Here is a 19094-nt window from a genome sequence, read left to right on the forward strand (position 1 = left end):
ATAGTTGGAGTTGCACATCGATTCATATTCAAAAGGAAAGTAATTCTCTCCCTCAATGAATCTTCGAAAGAAGGCAACTATCGAATATTGGGTACAAAGTGCAAGATCCACAATAAATTAATTGGGCACAAACCACATATTACAAAACCAAGATGATTTTTGGCATGCTTGAAATGACAAGGGCCAAATACAACAGAAAAGAAAATCCATTCAAGCTTCTCACTAAACATGGCTCAAGCACTCGACCATGGTTTCAATCCAAACCTACCCAACAAGGGCAGACCACGTGTCCATTGTAACAGAAGAGTGGCATTTACAAAGCATGAACTGCAATATGTTTCTTTTTCTCCTAAACAAAATTGTTACTAAAATGGAACAAAAGATCCCTAACATAGAGCAATACAAGCAAAAATAGTCAATTGTCATACACACAAAATTAGTCCTCATCCATCCCTGCAGGCTAATCTCTCTTACTAGGGCCACCTGCTGGTTTTGCCATTATAATCTGCAAGATAGTCAAAGCACTATCAACAACCTTTTTTTAATGAAGGTATTAAACATTAAATAGGCTGCAATCAGATAGATTCATCATTTCTCACACATTTTTAGCTAGCCAGAAAACCCCCAACATATAGATTTTCTATTTACTATCAAGCCTTCTACATTGAAGCCATATTCATTATAAAAGTTCAACATTTCCCAAAAGTAACTTTCAATTTTATTTTATTTTTCCAAGTTAAAAACTAACATTTGCAACCATTCTTTTGAGTTATAAAGGAGTTTGTGTTCTGAGCACACACGTGCATACATGCATCTGTGCCAAGTTAGGGGAACTTTGAAAAAAAAAAAAAAAAGACTTCACAAAAAGTATAAAAGTATAAAATTAAATAAATAAATAAAAAGAATAGTCAACTAATTCATAAAGCCTCGACCTTTTTTTTTTTTTAAACTGTTATGTAGTTTAGCATTTTTCCTGCTTTGGCCTCAAAGATGCAATCAAGGATTCAAAGATGTAGTTCATACCAAATTTGGTTCGTCAGGTTTAAGTAGAAGACCTGGATCTGAAACTCTTACACTAGGCAGCACTTTACCCCGAGAATGATTTGTATTCACTTCGCACTTTGTCGTGGTTGCTTGTCGCATGCAATATAACCCCAAATATCAAATGTAGTTATAAAGCGGAGAAACAAATTATATAAAACAGGTCACTATTGAATGACATCATTCAAGCATCAGTGAAGCCTTACGTGTAAAGTTTTCAGCCTTATATGTGCCCACAGTTAGAACAAGCAAGCCAGGAGCATATGACAAAACTAAACTTATAATGATAAAGTCTAAAAGAACAAATAATGTACAATAAGTAGGACCCTTTTTGCCAAAACAAAGCATATTGGATCCATATCAGCAAAGCAATAAGAATTGTCCAATTTGGAAATCTCCAACTCAATCACCAATGTCATAAATCAATATTAATAACAATTTCACAAATCAAGCACAATCTTGGATACTGCACTTCTGCTTTCCGACCGAACATGAGCAGTAAAGCTTCTATTATGATCTACGGTAGCATCGGTGTCCTAGAATTCAATCCACGTTATTTGTTTTGAGCCTAAAAACAGATTATTCTTCATTCTGAAAATGTACAAACTTAACAAGAGTCGGAGACTTCCAATTTACTAGTCACAGAAGACTTCCAATCTCACTCTCCTTCTCCCCTTCCCCCTCTCTCCTCTTAGAGCAAGACCAGAACGTAAAATCCAAACAGCCTATCCCACTCCTCTAGTACCTAAAACTAACCACTTATATCTCAATCCAATTCCAAACCAATCTGAAGGGGAAGCATAAATGATGGCTTCATCTACCAGACTTTGTAAAATAAAATAAAAGGGGGTTGATTGAAAAGGCAAGCTTCCAACTGTTAATTTCATTGCACAAGAAGTTCCTTAGAAGTCATGCTCCCACTAAACACTCAAATTAAATAGGGCAAAACAATTTTCCCATGCTATAACATACTCATTGTTTTTAGAACAAACTCATACCATCCACCAGGATGCCCCACATAAACCACTAAACTGATAAGACCTTCCAGGCACCACGATACTTTTTGCAACTTCCAATGCCTTCTGATAGAATTCTTAGTTTGTATATGTATCTTCCGATTTAGGAAGAGATGTATTTTCTGGAGATTTCAGCTAGAGAGAATGAAGAGAAAATGAGGAAGGCAATCGTTCTATTGAATTCTTACAAATGCCGCCACATAGTGTGACTGACGTAGAGAGAAATGTGATTCTCTTCTAACAGAATTACAACTGTCACCCTATTAGGTGCTTACACGTGTCATACCAAATCTAAGCTAGAGAATCCACCTAGACTATGATCTAATGGTTCTCATTACATCATTTAAAATAGACAGAACAAAAAATAGAAAATTACTTCTGCTCTAACAAATCAGGCAGAATCGAACAATCGTGTGTAATCAATAATCGTAGAATCAACAATCGATGTAATCGACAATCGTGATGTAATCGATTAATCGTAGCAAATCGACAAATCAGTAGAGAAAATCAGCCGTAATAGATTATATTTCAACACCTTCAGTGTTGTTTCTGACTCTGTGATAATTGTTTTGTCACCCCCAGGAAGATAGCCAAGATTGAAAGCAACAAGCCTAATCACCCACGAAATCAAACCTTTCAGGAAGCAAGTTTTCTACTAAGAAAAATAATGCAGTAACACGTTCGATAATATTTCCATACAATATGAACATGATATTAAGTATAATAAACATTGGTCGAATATTCAATAACTTTCCTCGTTAATATACAGAACACATTCCGACTTCAATAAAGAGCCAAAAGTTATTGAAGCAAACAATATGAATACCGATAAGTTTATGATTATACAAATCGAACATAAAACAGGAAGTACAAAAAGCATTTGCATTAATCTTGGCCATTAGAAGAAATCCATTTCCTTCTCTTATATTTTCCAATTTCCTTATGTTATATTTTCTGTCCACAAGCCGTGCTCTTATATTTTCCCACTTCCTTCTCTTATATTTTCTCTTCACAAGGCTTCCTAAAAAATGCCATTAAACTACTTGTCTCTCACTCAGTTTTTCATGTGTCCTTCAAATTACTTGTCTCTCACTCCAATTTCTGTCTCACAAGGATTTAAGTGTTTACCTTACATGATCATTGACAATTAACTAAATATCTACAGACACATCTCCAGACACCAGATAATCATGACAGCTTAAGCTACAATAGGAATGTACAGTAGCAGAAGCCTAATTCAGAAAAATTCAACAAGAAGACATCAGGAAACAATTTATTGACTTCAACGTATAATGTAATGGAACATCCTATCAATTAGTGGCAACCACAATCATGACTCCAATATGCCCTCCTTTCAAATGTAAGGAAATTAATGAAATTGGCACCATCCCTTCAGTTTTTCTTAACAAAATCAGAGGTTTGTATGTATTGTATGCGTTATCAATATCAAAGATAAATGAATAAATAAACCATCAAAACTGTAAAAAATGTTTCTTACACATGTACAATTAAAAAATTAAAAGTTCACCTCATAAACAGAGTTCTCTAAGTATCCATACACAAAAAAGACAAGCAAAAGCTTAAAGAGTTAGCTTATAGCAAAATCCATGGCCCCATTTCTCTAAACCACACCTGCTGGTGGCATATCTTCACTCATTTTCCGCTTTGTTTTAAGCATACAATGATCAAGCACAAAAACAGCAAACTTTTAAAGAACTCATATTACACCACATATGGTTCTTTGCCCTTTGTTTAGACATTGAATATTCGTCCCCAAATTGAAATTCCAAATAATCACAAGAGAATATGAAAAACAAAGAGAACTTATCCATATCCAATATGCAAGCCCTTAAGTTAGCAAACAGAGTTAAAGCAAAACCAATTTTAGTGAAACCCCTAAACCCTATACCCATTTCAGAAAACCCACTAAACCAATTTCAGAGAAACCCCCAAACCCTAAACCAATTTCAAACAACCCCGTCAACCAATTTCAAACAAACCCATAAACCCTAAGCCGTAAAAGAATTCCGATGAACAGTACCTGTTTGCTGTGAATGATGGCGTTGTTCTTCGATGCACAGATTTTTGGGACAGAAGATGAAGCGAGTGACGGCTGAGCGACGAGAGATGAGAGAGTTAGAGCTGAGAGACGAGAGAGTGAGAGCAGAGTGACCAGAGAGTGAAGATGAAGAGATTGAGCGACGGAGAGCTGATGGGCGGGAAGTCAATTTCAGAAAATGTGTTAGGAGAGCAATAAGGGTACAATAATTTTCTATTTATAGTTGATAGTTATAAAAAAATTGGGAAGGGATGGCATTTTTAGTTAAAATTATTAAAGGGGTGGCACTGAGGGTCATTTCCCAATATTTTTCAGTGTTAAAAGAATAAAAAAAGAAAAAGAAAAGATAGTAGCGAGATTACATGGCTATACCTATACACGGAGGAGTTTAAACTTGAGACGACACAGATTGGCACATGGAGAGTGTAGTGAACCTGCAGCATAGCCATTGCAAAATAGCACTGACATGGAAAATCAATCACGGTACCAGCAGCTTCTTCTTCTTCCCCAAAACCCTAACCACAAAACCCTCCTGCAAAGCCGGACCATTCGCTTCCTCTCTTCGCTCTGCCCAACGCCTTCCATCACCATTACGACCAGATGTAGCCCCAGATAGCAGTTCCACAAAGCACACCACCCTCCTTGTTGAGACCTTCCATGAGCACCAGAGGCTCAAAGCCTTACTTCAGAAGCTCATCAATGGCTCTTGCCCTCTGCAATTGCTTGGAGAAGATGGTGATTGGACCAAAGACCAATTTTGGGCTGCCATCAGATTCCTTAAACATACTTCCAGATTCAATGAAATTCTTCAGGTGCTTTTCTGTTTTTTTCGCTCTCTCTTTATTTCTTGCTTTATTAGATTCCAATAACTCTAGGATTTGCAATTTGGATATTGGGTTCTGGGTTCTGGGTTTTGAATTTTGAGGGGTTACCAATGGTATTTTTTAATTTTAGTTTATTTTTTGTCATAGTTTTTTTTATAGAGAATTTATTTTTGGTCATATAATGTGAATTTCTTTAATAAGCTGGGATTTTGGTTGCCAAGAAAGCCAGAAAAGTAATGCAAGAAAAAAAAAAAAAAAAGGTTCCTATGATTTCTGTTCTGTAGTGTTCTAGAAATGGTGAAAAGGTTTGCTCAGTTAAGATCAGTTAAATGGATTTCTTCTTCTTCATAGAAATGGGGATTTAAGAAAAAGCTCACTGTGTATTCATATGTTTGATTTGCGTTCTTTTCTTTCGTTGTTCCTCTTTTATTTTCCTGAGCATCTAAACAGAGCATCATGAGAAGTAGTTGTCTAATGTTCTTATTGAAATTGCTACTCTGGGAACTCTGAACAGTTGTTTGATATGTGGAAGAACATCGAGAAATCACGGATTAATGAGTTTAACTACAGCAAGATAATAGGTTTGCTAGGTGAAGAGGGCCTGATAGAAGAGGCAGTACGATGCTTTCAAGAGATGAAGAGTCACAATCTTAGGCCGTCCTTGGAGGTTTACAATTCAATAATTCATGGTTGTGCCAGACAAGGAAACTTTGACGATGCTTTGTTTTTCCTTAAAGAGATGAAAGAAATGAATTTGGCACCAGAAACTGATACCTATGATGGACTTATTGAAGCATATGGGAAGTATAGAATGTATGATGAGATAGGCATGTGTGTGAAGAAAATGAAATTACATGGCTGTTCACCTGACCACGTTACCTATAATTTGCTTATTCGAGAGTTTGCACGGGGTGGTTTGCTCAAAAGAATGGAAAGTGTGTATCAATCCATGCTTTCAAGAAGAATGGCTTTGCAGTCTTCTACTTTGATTGCAATGGTCGAGGTTTATGCAAAATTTGGTATTTTGGAGAAGATGGAAAATGTTTATAGGAGAGTTTTGAACTCCGGAACTGTGGTAAAGAATGACTTAATTAGGAAACTAGCTGAGGTTTATATTGATAATTATATGTTTTCCAGATTGGAGAAATTGGGAGTTGATCTTTCTTCAAGATTTGGTAAGACTGATCTTGTTTGGTGTCTGCGTCTCCTTTCCCAAGCAGGTGTTCTTAGTCGAAGAGGTATGGATTCCATTGTTGATGAGATGAAAGAACAAAATGTCCCATGGAATGAAACAGTTGCAAACATTATAATGCTGGCTTATTTGAAGATGAAAGATTTCACACACTTGAGAATCTTCCTCTCCCAATTACTAACCCAGGGTGTGGAGCCTGATATTATCACTGTTGGAATTGTATTTGATGCTAATAGGATTGGCTATGATGGGTCTAGAACTTTAGATACATGGAGGGAGAACGGCTTTCTCCGCAAAGCTGTGGAAATGAATACTGATCCTTTAGTTCTCACTACATTTGGGAAGGGGCATTTCCTTAGAAACTGTGAAGCAGCATACTCCTCCCTGGATCCTGAAGTTAGAGAAAGCAAAACATGGACGTACCATCACCTCATTGATTTAGTGTTCAAACACACTGAATGTAGCCTCAGTATGAAGGACTGAAGATAAAATGTAGCTTGTCACAGAAACTTTGTTTTTACTTTTTGGGTCTGAAAAGATTAAAAGGAGTATACTTTGTTCATGTACCGGTTACGGATGCACTTTTGTACAGAACTATTTGACAGAACCTCTTATGAAGGTCTTGGATCATCTTCATATATCTTTTTCCTGGCTACTCAGATCATATGGAGGAGAATTGTCTGCCTTTGTAACTACGAATTTCATTTTGTCTAGTCTATTTGGACCACTGATTTTAATAGTGCCTTGTGGCAACCATAGTAGACACAATGCAGGTCGGGTCTACTAGAGGCTACTAGTGCAGCTGGAAACATTTATTTCTGGAACTTCTGTATTAACCCGGCGACGCACCTTCTGTATGGGTAGCAGACCTACATTTGTTAATTTTACAGGAGCTGTAGTAAAACTTATACTATGTACTATAACAAATTGCAATATATCTATTCTGCAATTAAATTTAGTTTCTATCATCTAATTTCTTCCGTTTTTTTTTTTTTTGGCTAATTTAAAGACATTATTTCTCAATCAGTGGCTAAAATATTAACAAACCAAGGAACCATCAATCAATAGCTAAGTAATGAACACACCAAAGATCCAGACAACCAAATTGATTTTTTCCATGCTAGTTATCTACTTCCTCTCTTATGGAAGAGTTGGGATGCTTTGCTCATTCCTAAAGAAGTTACCAGGATCGACCTCGGTCTTAATACGCACCAATCGGTCGAAATTATCCTTGAAGTACCTAATGCCATAAGCTCTTCCCTCAAAATAGCTTGCCTTGCCATTGTTGTTGATCCCCAGATCAAGATCTTTATAGTTGAAATAGGCTTCCCTTGGATTCATGGAAACAAAAGGAGTCATGTAGAAGTAAAGCTTTCTCGTCAAATTTAGATGGTAATCTGAGGCCTCAGCCCCTGATACTTCCCAATTTGTTGCATACTGAATCTTCCAAAGATTCCCAGCTCTATGTGGACAAGGAGTCGCGGATTCTGGAATCTCACTCATTTTTCCACCGTAGGGGTTAAAGCTCATGATCGGTACCTCAAATTCGATCATTTTCTGCCAAATCCACATCAAACCAATTTTTGGAATTGGGGTTTTGACATAGTCTGATTTCCTCTTCAGGTGGACAAGTACTTGAGGCTTTCTAGAAAGTAAAGCTTCAGGCTCTGTTCCAATGGAGAAGTTTGTCCAGAAAAGCACAGATTCAACCCAGCTCATTTCAATGCAATCTGATTGCTTCAAACCCAATTCAGGGAAGCCAGTTTCCATAACAGATAGAAGTCTTTCAGAGTTTCCAAGAAAAAATCCAATGAATGAAGCTCTTATAGTCTTATAGTTTTCTCCACCAGTACATAATGGACCGCCAGTAATATTTACAACTTCCATGGTAAGCCTGATGAACAAGTCAGTATCCAGCTTAGGTGCAACATATTGCCAACGGTACACAATGTCTGTTGCATTCTGTTCCAAGGTCTTTTCGACCCTGAAAACAGTAACTGTTTGTGGAACACGTACAAGATTGATTTTGTATGCGATGACAACTCCAAAGCTGGCTCCGCCGCCTCCTGTGATGGCCCAAAACAGATCTTCTCCCATTGATTTTCGGTCGAGAAGTCTCCCGTGCACATCCATCAGTTGCGCATCAATTATATTGTCCACGGATAGGCCGTACTTCCTCATCAAATTGCCATATCCAGCTCCACTAAAGTGGCCACCAACACCAACTGTAGGACAAACACCGGCAGGAAAGCCATGGATTTTGCTTTTCTCATAAATTCTGTAGAAAAGTTCACCAAGAGTTGCCCCAGCCTGGACCCATGCAGTCTCGGAACTTATGTCTATGTCGATGGATCGAAGATTAAACATGTCGAGGAGGAAGAACGGAACTTCGGACACATAAGATACACCCTCATAATCATGGCCTCCACTTCTAATTTTCATCAGCAAGTTTTGCTTTTGAGCACAAACAATGGCTTGCTGCACATGAGATTCATGCAGAGGAGTGATAATAAGGAAAGGTTTTGGGGTTGAACATGTGTTGAATCTAAGGTTTCGGATGTACGATCGCAAAACAGATGAGTAAGAAGAAGCATTGTTGGGAGTGTAAATTGCTTCAGAGATGGGGTGAGAAGGCTGGGAATGGCTTAGAAGGCATTGAACAAAGTCTTGATCTGGAGCTGAATCTGAACCTGCCCAAGAAACATTGAATGATAATAATAATAATAAAAGAATTAACTGAAACAATAAGAGCTGTGGAAGGCTTAGAATTCCCATTTTGTAGCACTGATGCAAGTAGTAAGAGCTGTGGAATTTCCAACTTTTCTCCAGACAATTCCAAAATTATCTAGTATAAAGCTGCTACTTTCTTTACGACGATGATGGCATATAATTAAGACTGCATTATGTATGCATAAGATTCCCTGTATGATTTTACAGAGTTTTTCACCTTTCTAAAAGTAAACTGTGTGGTGGCCGTGGCCCATATGGTACCAGACAACCAGTAAACTGTATACCCTAAATGGTTTAGTGCAAATCTGCTGTGCATATATAAGATTCCTCTATAATAAAATTTCTGTAAAACTACCTGAATTTTGCTAGCATCAGTCGTCCAAAACAGCGTAGTACATGTATTTACTGTATAATAACAGAAAAGAATGATCCAGTTATTTTCTTTTGAAAGGTCCTTCCGAGGTTATCTTTATAATGAATATGTGGAGGAGACAAGTCATGCTTCACACACTAATAATTGTTTCATATCCATTTGACATGTTTTTCACATCAGGCAATTTAGCAATTATTATTGTTGAGTCGGCATCCTACTATTATTAGTTTATTATGATCCACACACAAGAAACAATTGTTTGTTGTACCTGTATTCCTACCTAACAAGAAGCATAGTGATCAACAAAAAGGTCTAATTTAGTGGAAAAAGCCATAATGGTCAACAAAAATTTCATTAGATAAACTTTAATAATACAATTAAAGACTTCAACATATAGCACCTAATGTGTGTGGCCAAAGTGATCAAAAAGCTCACATCTTGTAGCCAAAGTGGCATCTCTTCCTGTCTAGTAAGGCCATCTCCAACTGAGAGGACTCAAACCCAAATTTTCCTCCATCAAAATACAATTATTCATGAATTGTCCGGACTCAAATAGATTTTTCCCTAACCCTGCAGACCCAAAATTTGAATTCGCAACTTTATTAAATTGTTAAAAACGGTTTAAATCTTTTTCTTTTTTTTTGGTTTAATTTTTATATATAACTTTGTGATTCATTTTTCTAAACATTTATACATAAAAAAAAATTTTGAAATTTCACAAATATAAAATTATTTCACTTAAAATGAGAATGAGTGCAGGAGCATAGTAAAAAAAAAAAAAACAAAAGGAGCAAGTTAAATACAACCATAAAATTATTTCACTTGAAAATGAGCACAGGAGCATAGTAAAAAAACAAACATATAATTATTTCACTGGAAAATAATTATAAAAAAAAAAACCAAAAAAACCAAAAGGGACAAGTTCAAATACAACCATTGGATGCAAACGGTCAATGCTCCAGCGCATGCCATGTGTTAATAAGTGAAAGCGGATGACTTTTTGCCACGATGCGCCTGCTCCTTCAAGTGGGTTCAGTTTGGGCCACACAAAAATTATTGCCTGGACTCCCATACATGCGTTAGAAGAGTTTTTGGGCTCAAATCCCAAATTTTAGGTTTAGCCCCCTTGCATTGGAGATGACAGGGCGGATTAAGACAAGGAGGCTACCTAATCTGTGCTAATGTGCTTGAAAGCATGTATCCGCTTGGCTTTGGAGTACACATTGGAGGCTCTCTGATGAATAAGGGTTTGTCAACATTAAAGTCATCTGCACTTGAAATAAAAGAATGGACAGATTTGGAGATGGATGGATTTAAAGAAGTACCTGATATATAAGGATTTTCTTTCAAATATTTATGTAGCAAAGACACAACATTCATGAACTATTGTTATGAAGAGCTCCAAGAAAGGACAACCCTTCAAAATGAGAAAGAGTTTTGAATTTCGATATTTCCTTCACTGCCAACTTTATACCAAGCACAATCTACAGAAATTTCCTAAGACCAATTTGTGACAAAGCTTATGTAAGAGTTGAGATTAATTGGTATATTCCATTGATAATTTACAAGTACAAGGCCTATGATTATATATAGATGAATACAATCCTAATAAGGTAAATACAATCATAATTGAATGACTAAATCAATCATGATCAAGTAGAATGGGAAAGACAGATTAGCACAAGTCATGGTTGACTTTCATATGAAGAAGCATATGCTTGTGGAATGATTTGCGTTGTTGATGAAGTAATCTCCTTTGATGTAGGAGATTCCTTGATACGCCCCCGCAGGATGGTGGCACCATCGGAGACACCGATCTTGGAATGAAGAAGATGGAAATGTGAACACGACAAGGGTTTGGTGAGAGCATCAGCAAGCTGATCAACAATGGAGACATGAGACACTTGAAGAAGGCCAAAAGTAACACAATCCCATACAAACTGAAAATCAATATCAATATGTTTCATACGTGAATGAAGGACATGATTAGCACAATAGAACATGGCTCCAATATTATTACAGGAGACAACTGATGTTGTGGGAAGAGGGATGCTAATTTCAAGCAGTAAAGACTGAATCCATGTGAAAGATGAAGTCCAAAAGAGATGGTACCCTTTAAGTAGCGAAGAAGACGCTTGAGTGCCTGCCAATGAGTCTCAAAAGGAGAATGTATGAACTGAGAGAGCTTGTTGACGGCGAAGGAGATGTCAGGCCTTGTAAGACTAAGGTATTGGAGACCACAAATAAGACAACGGCAATGAGTCGCATCAATTAGGGAGGAGCCATCATGGAGCATAAGTGGTATAATGGTAGAGAGAGGCGTATTGACAACCTTTGCACCATCCATCCTTGCATTGACCAAGAGATCATGAATGCATTTATGCTGAGAGAGGAACAGACTAGTGGCTATGGGAAGAACCTCAACACCAAGAAAGTAAGGTAATGAGCCCAAGTTCATGATAGAAAACAGAGTGGCCAAGATTTGAATGAACTTTGTCACAAGTGAGGAATTGTTTCCTATAATAATAAGATCATCAACACAAACCAAAAAATAAATTCTATCATTCCCATTTTTGAAGAGAAAGAGGAAGGCATCTGCGATGGCATTGACAAAGCCATGAGAGATATAAAAAAATTGAGTGTAATTCATTGCACCATGCCCGGGGAGCTTGCTTAAGGCCATAAAGGGTTGTCCTCAATTTACAAACATGAGAGGGATAATTAGAGTAAAAAAAATCAGCGGTTGTGTCATATAAACATTTTCACGGATTATGCCATGAAGAAAAGCATTGTTAACGTCCAATTGGCAAATTGGCCAACCATGAGTCACGGTAAGATGCCAAGCAATTCTTATGGCAGTAGGTTTGACCACTGGAATGAAAGTATCAGAAAAATTAACACCAAGACATTGGTGAAAACCCTTGGCAACTAAGCATGCCTTGTTCTTGTCAATAGTGTCATCAAGGTGCCGTTTGATATGGAACACCTATTTACAACCAATAAGATTTTGAGAGGGAAGAGATTGTGAATTAACGCATTAAACTCATCAAACATTGCTTGTCGCCAAAGAGGATCCTTGATGGTCTGGGAAACACATGTCGATTCAATTGAGTAGGGAATGAGATGTTTAGTAGCAATCATAGCATAGTGCAGATTGGGTTTGTGGATACTTTCTTTGGCACGTGTGGCCATGGAATGATCGAGGAGCATAGGAGGTACGGGTGGATTGCGAGGTTACGGGTCAGAGGAAGGAAAAGTGACAACAGTCCTATAGGGTTTCTAGTGTATGTACAGATTGGGCTTTGTTGGGGAGGGTGCTGGGCCAAGTCAGTTCAAGCTTGAGAATTTGCGAATGGGATAGATGCCATAAAGATAAGTGCAGTGGAGTTATGGGTACAGACATGGGGGTTGGGTGGCGGTAAGAGAGGAGCAGCATCAGCAATTGGAGGGCAGATGCAGAGGATGATGATGTGTAAGTGGAGGGGAACATGGGTAACTTGAGGAAGAGAAGAGACCCAAGTGTGAGAATTATCAATAGTGACATGGGGAATGGAGGAAGGGAGGTTAGCAAGAGGAAAAGTGGACTCATCGAATTGAAGATGCCTAGAGATAAAAAGTTTGTTAGAGGAAAGAAACCCTAAATTTTGAATAAGAAACCATTTGCAGTTTATAGCCATGCTTAGATCGAAGTTCTACATCATCTCTTTTGAAATATTTCCTCAATCAAATCTACCATTGTATTGGTGGGCTCGGCCATTATTGGAGAGGTAGTACACAATGTGGTTTATAAATGTGGTAAGCCGCATTATCCTTTGTGTGTACATCACAGCTATCAGTATAATATGGCTCTCGTTCCTAGGTAAGTCTGAAAAATACCATTGTTTTCCATATCAACCAACAATTAACCAACCCTAGACTCTAGTGATTTTCTGCATGCGATCCTTCTTTTACCTAATTAATACATTAAAGTACGTAGAAGTAGAATAATGAATTTGATTTGCATGAAAACGAGCTTTATTAATAGGATTCTGGGAATGTTTAAATTCCTCAGAATGATCAAATGAAAAGTACATTATTGTCAAGGTAAAACTAACCTTCATCTCACAATGTAATTCAGGTAAGTACAAACAAATGACAATGCTTAATTAGAAAGATTTTATTCGGCGTAAAGCGATCTCATCTCTAATAGAAGTACGATATGTTTAAATGTGGAGATGTGGTCTCCTTACATGTGGTCGTGGATGTTATAGACGGTCTGCCAAAGGGTGAGACCAAGCAGGATAATGGCTAAAATGAGGGAAATAATTTTCCATGGGCTAGAAAACTTGTCACGCTTCATCAATTCCCACCATACGTTCCATTCTTTGTCATAATATTTGTTTACTTTATCACAAAGTTCACCATAGTAAAAGGTCTCAAGCCAAAGTGTCATTGTAAAGATTGTTGAAGAACTTAGTACCATCTTCAGTGCTGAGCAAGTTAGCTATCACCCCAGCATTACACAGAACCCTCATGTCCTTGCTTGAGACAAGGAGTTTATCCATTAAGACCGCATAAGATGTGATTTCATTCCAACGAGCATGGTAGCATTGCTCAAGGGTAATGAGGTTCCTGAACAATGATTCAGTCAATTCTCCAGTTGCTAGTTGTGGAATTGTGAAAACCCCTTTTCCAAATTCCATCATCATTATACTTTGAGCAGTCTTGGTGAGTTTAAAGTTGATGCCTGCCTTTGAGAGAGCCATCGCAGGATGCATTACGTGTAGCTTCAAGTGGTAGTCTTCAGATTTACATTTAAGTGGGAAAATGATGGAAGTTCTTATAAGGTGAAGTACGTGCAGGATTTTATCAACACCATAATATTGTCCTCATCACCGCTATCAATCTTGCATACATAGGAATTGGAACTATGGTGTAGCGGCCATAGTGTGGAGAGGATATGAAGAACAAGCGTAGGGATGGGGGCTGGGTATCCAGGGTACTTGTGCAATGTGATGTTATATAAACTCTCCATCACAAACCAAGGTATCTGATTTTCTAGTAGCAGAAGGTCATGGCACACATATTGGAACATGCAATGCATGGCAAATATGGGATCCTTGTTACGTTGACCATTCAAAGACTTTCGGAATAGTTGTATCAAGAAGCAACCATCCAGTGCCATCATTTGAATGAAGTCTTTGGAGCTTAGATGCTCCAAAGAGTATGCGTAAGAGGCACGGACTTGCTTCTCAAACTCTGTGGTGCCCTCCTTGCCGATAGCAGAGGACTTGACGACAATTCTGGTAAAATGTTTCCAAATCTATTTCCATGTGAGAGACAAGCTCTTGTAAATATATGTGCCTCACTTTTTCCATGAGTTCAAAAGGCACTTTAGTGCAAACCAGAAACCAGAAGGCCTGGGACTGTTGGGAATTATTGACCACCTTTAGCATGGTATCGACCGATTAAGACGACGTCAGGTGTATATATTGCTTCCTTTTGTCTTCGAAGCACCTGGGGAACTTTGAAGATGCTGCTGCTGATGCCACCATGATCATCTATTATTCCAACACAAGTATGATTTCTACTACTTTCTCCAGCATTTCCTGCCATGATTAAATTACGCTTCCAATCGAAAAAATTGCGTACAAAGGCTGACGCAAGTTGGAACTAATGGCTTCAAATCAATAATCATAGTCATTATAAAACAAGTTGCAATGACTCTAGATAGATAAACTTTAATATTCTACATACGTACATAATGGCTACAAAATACGAGATCAATTTCTTATATAATCTCCAACTTGGAGTATATATATATATAATTGGTTCTACTTTCTATAATATCATTTCATATTACTTATTATGTTTTTCTTTTACCCTCTAGCATTTTCTAAATGACGGCATTTATTGGTACTTCAAAAAATTTACCTTATAGCCAAGGTACTTGTAAAAGGCACATTTACTATTTATAATAGGTAAGTTATCTGCATAGGTACATATGCGCATGTATTATATAGTATGTAAATTCATATTAGGTACAATACAATACTCAATACTCACAAATATAATAGATAGAATATCTTTTTATCTACATCGATATCATATTGGCTATGACTTAAAATTTAAAAATGACAAACATAAGTGCAAATACGTAAACCCTTATAATAAATAGATATATACAGATAATGAAATCAACAAATCTGAGATGAAGAAGCTAGACAAAGTCCTAAACATCTATGAAATCTAAACATAATTATCTTGATGGAGAACAAGAGGAAGCCAAATGAACAACAAAGGAAAACTCAATTTTGCAATTGAAAAAAAAGCCCACACTTGAAATTTTATTTATTTGTATAAACGATAATGGGGAAGGGGAATCAAACTAAGGATCTAAAGTGCAAAGATAAATACTCTTAGAGCCAGTTTGAGATTACTGTCACTTTTTAAAAAAGTCTTTTTTTGTCGTACTTGAAAAATAATTAGTTGTAAAGTAAAGCAGCAATGCATTTGGTAAACAATATTTTTAAAGTGTTGTTAGTATAAAAAAATAATGTTAAACCGTTTGATAAACTTTTATATAAAATTGTTGCATTAGTGGATAATTACCAAAATGGATATAATGTTGAAAGTGTTATGTGCTAATCATGTGGTGATGGTGATAGTGGAGGTGGAGGTGGAGATGGAGGTAGTGATGGGTGATGGTTGTGGCAGTGGCGATGGTAGTGGTGGAGGTGATGGTGGTGGCAGGTGATGGCGGTGGTAGAGGTGGTGGCGACGGCGATGGAGGTGGAGGTAACGGTGGTGGTGGTAGACGATGTCATTTTTAAAAATTAATGATGGTATTATGAGAATTAATTTTTTTATTATTATTAAATGCTATTCTCTGCTTCTTGTGAGAGCAACTTTCAAAAGCAACCTAGAGGTTGCTTTTAAAAGTTGTTATCAAGAGGCCATTGCTTTTAAAATAATCAACATATTTTATTTTTACCAAATACCTTAAACTGTTTAACTTTAAAGTGAAGCTGATTTTTAGGGGACAAAAGCAATCCCAAACGGGACCATAATGCAAGGAGTACATCCAACTATTGATATAACTTTTGGATTTATATTATCTATTTTTAAAAAAATTCCATGCTTGAAGTTTTATTTATTTATACAAACAATAGTGGGGTGAAGAGGGGTATCGAACCTAGCATTTGAAATGCAAAGATAAATACTCTTAGGGCCAGTTTGGGATTCCTGTCACATTTAAAAAAAGCGATTTTTGTCGTGCTTCGAAAATAATTAGCTGTAAAGTAAAGCAACTCTACATTTGGTAAACAATATTTCAAAAATGTTGTTAATATAAAAAATAAAAAAAAACTATGTTAAAACTTTTGGTAAATTTTTATATAAATTATAGTAACTATGAATAATTATCAAAATCGAAATAAAGTTGAAAGTGTTATATCCTAATCATGTGGTGGTGACGGAGGTGCAATTGGAGGTGGTGGTGGATGGTTGTGGTGGCGGTGGCAGTGGCAGTGGTGGTGGTACTACAAAATTTATAATGTTTTATACAAGTATTTTCTACAAAAATTTTAGTAAGACATACAAAATTCACGTATTATACAAAGAATTCTCACATATTATTGAATTAGAATAACATATGTTATAAAAAGGGCAATGATTTCCCCACTCCTATTTTATCCACTTACACTCCTTTTTTAGTTATAAAAAAGGAGTGTAAGTGGATAAAATAGGAGAAAAAGGAGTGGGGAAATCACCACTCTATAAAAATTATATTAAAATATCATATAGTGGAAGATTAATATCTACTTTGGATATGTTGCAAATTAATATATGTAAGGTACAAACTAATGCAACTAGGAGGGTCCTTTTTTATTATTAATTTTTTTATTAAATAGTTTAGCCAGCCAGCTGTACTTATATTTGACACGTGGCTTTAATCGATAAAGGTTCTTCTTTATAAACTAAAAAAGGGAGGAAAAAAAAAAAGTACAGCCGCGGGGCTATACTCGATGTTTTTTTTAAAGACATGTGTTGACATGTGGCGCCTAATGGTGGGAGTCCTCTTTTTATATTAAAAAATAGATTCTGTTTTTATATAGAAAATAGTATAGCCACGGCTATACTGGATTTTTTCTAATTTTTTAAAAAATAGTATAGTAAGTAGCGTTACTGGTTTTTATTTTTAAATTATCTTTAATAAATAGTATAGACGAGCGGCTGTCGTATTTTATATATGTATGCATATATATATATATATGTAGGTACTTATTTTTTAACAATACATTCGTGTTCTATACACGTCTCACGTTTTCTTTAAAAACAAACATACAATAATCGAATTATACATGTACGTATGTATATCTAATATTTTATACACGTATTTTCTACAAAATTTTCAGTAAGACACACAAAATTCACGTATTGTACAAATAATTCTCACATATTATTGAATAAGAATAACATATTATATTAAAGTATCATTTAGTGGAAGATTACTATCTACTTTGGATATGTTGCAAATTAATATCTATAAGGTACAAACTAATGCAACTAGGAGGGTCTTTTTCTTATTAAATTTTTTTATTAAATAATATCGCCGTGCGGCTATACTACGATTTTTTAATATAAAAACAAGTATTGTCGGCCGGCTATGCTTACTTTGAACACATGGCTTTAATCGATAGAGGTTCTTCTTTATTTATTTATTTTATTTTTTTAAAAAAAAAAGAGGGGTTGGGGGAGGAAGGCGTACCACGCACTCGACGCGTTTTTATTTATTTTTTTTTTAAAAGACATGTGTTGACATGTGGCACTTTTTTTTATATTAAAAAATAACACAGCCGTTCAGCAATACTCATTTGTTAAAATTTTTTAAAACAGTATAGCCGTCCGGCTATACTATTTTCACACAGTGAGCTGCTCTGTTTTTCCTTAGAAAATAGTATAGCCGTGCGGCTAGACCCCATTTTTTCCTATTTTTTTTAAAAAATAATATACCCAGGCGGCGTTACTTCTTGTTTTTTTTTAAAATTGTCTTTAATAAATAGAATAGACGAGCGGCTATAGTCTTTTATATATGTATGCATATATATATATATATATAGGTATGTATTTTTCAATAATACATTTGTGTTTTATACACGTCTCACGTTTTCTTTAAAAAGCAAACATACAATAGTCGTATTATACATGTATGTATTTATAATGTTTTAAACATGTTTTAAACAAGAATAACATCTGTTACAAAAATTATATTAAAATGTCATATAGTTGAATATTAATATCTACTTTGGATACATTGCAAATTAATATCTATAAGGTACAAACTAATGCAAGTAGGAGGGTCCTTTATTATTATTATTTTTTTTATTAAATAGTATAGCCGTGCGGTTATACTACAATTTTTAATTAAAAAAATAGTTTAGCCGGCCGGCTGTACTAATATTTGACACCTGGCTTTAATCGATAGAGGTTCTTCCTTATAAAGAAAAGGAAAAAAAAAAAAAAAAACAGCCACGCAGCTATACTACTCCATGTTTTTAATTTTTTTTTTTTAAAAACATGTGTTGACACGTGGCACCTAATGGTTGGGGGTCCTCTTTTTTTATATTAAAAATAGTTGAGCTGTACGGCTATACTCAGTTTTTAATTTTTTTAAGAAGTATTAGAAAATAGTATAGCCGTGCAGCGATACTCGATTTTTTTTCTTATTTTTTTTGAAAAAATGGTCTATAATAATAAATAGTATAGACAAGCGGCAATAGTCTTTTACATATGTATGCATATATATATATATATATATATGTAAATTCACCGGTTCACTCACTCTTGCACACATTTTAAGAAACTTTTTGAACCGTTA

General features: G+C 35.9%; 1 protein-coding gene and 2 pseudogenes across 2 annotated transcripts; 1 reads left to right on the plus strand and 2 right to left on the minus strand.

Moving 5' to 3' along the window:
- The first annotated feature begins 4500 nt into the window (after window positions 1-4500).
- Window positions 4501-6836, plus strand: LOC103322647 (Pentatricopeptide repeat (PPR) superfamily protein). Its single transcript, XM_008224573.2, has 2 exons — window positions 4501-4928; window positions 5455-6836. The coding sequence occupies exons 1-2, from the start codon at window positions 4533-4535 to the stop codon at window positions 6613-6615; spliced, it is 1557 nt and encodes a 518-aa protein (XP_008222795.1). The 5' UTR covers window positions 4501-4532; the 3' UTR covers window positions 6616-6836.
- Window positions 6837-7170: 334 nt separating this feature from the next.
- On the minus strand, window positions 7171-9163 carry LOC103322646 (berberine bridge enzyme-like 8 pseudogene; annotated as a pseudogene). Its single transcript, XR_016124168.1, has one exon. The product of XR_016124168.1 is annotated as a berberine bridge enzyme-like 8 pseudogene (transcript).
- A 4297-nt stretch (window positions 9164-13460) lies between these two features.
- Window positions 13461-14830, minus strand: LOC148920345 (UPF0481 protein At3g47200-like; annotated as a pseudogene).
- Between the last annotated feature and the right edge of the window lie 4264 nt (window positions 14831-19094).

Source organism: Prunus mume, linkage group LG2 (genome assembly GCF_029339155.1).
Source record: "Prunus mume cultivar Tortuosa linkage group LG2, ASM2933915v1, whole genome shotgun sequence".
Taxonomy (NCBI): Eukaryota; Viridiplantae; Streptophyta; class Magnoliopsida; order Rosales; family Rosaceae; genus Prunus; species Prunus mume.

Bases quoted from the DNA above. Each gene is read 5' to 3' on its own strand.
- LOC103322647 (XM_008224573.2), top strand. From the start codon at position 4,533: ATGGAGAGTGTAGTGAACCTGCAGCATAGCCATTGCAAAATAGCACTG. The intron at 4,929-5,454 runs GTGCTTTTCTGT...AACTCTGAACAG, and splicing joins GATTCAATGAAATTCTTCAG to TTGTTTGATATGTGGAAGAA.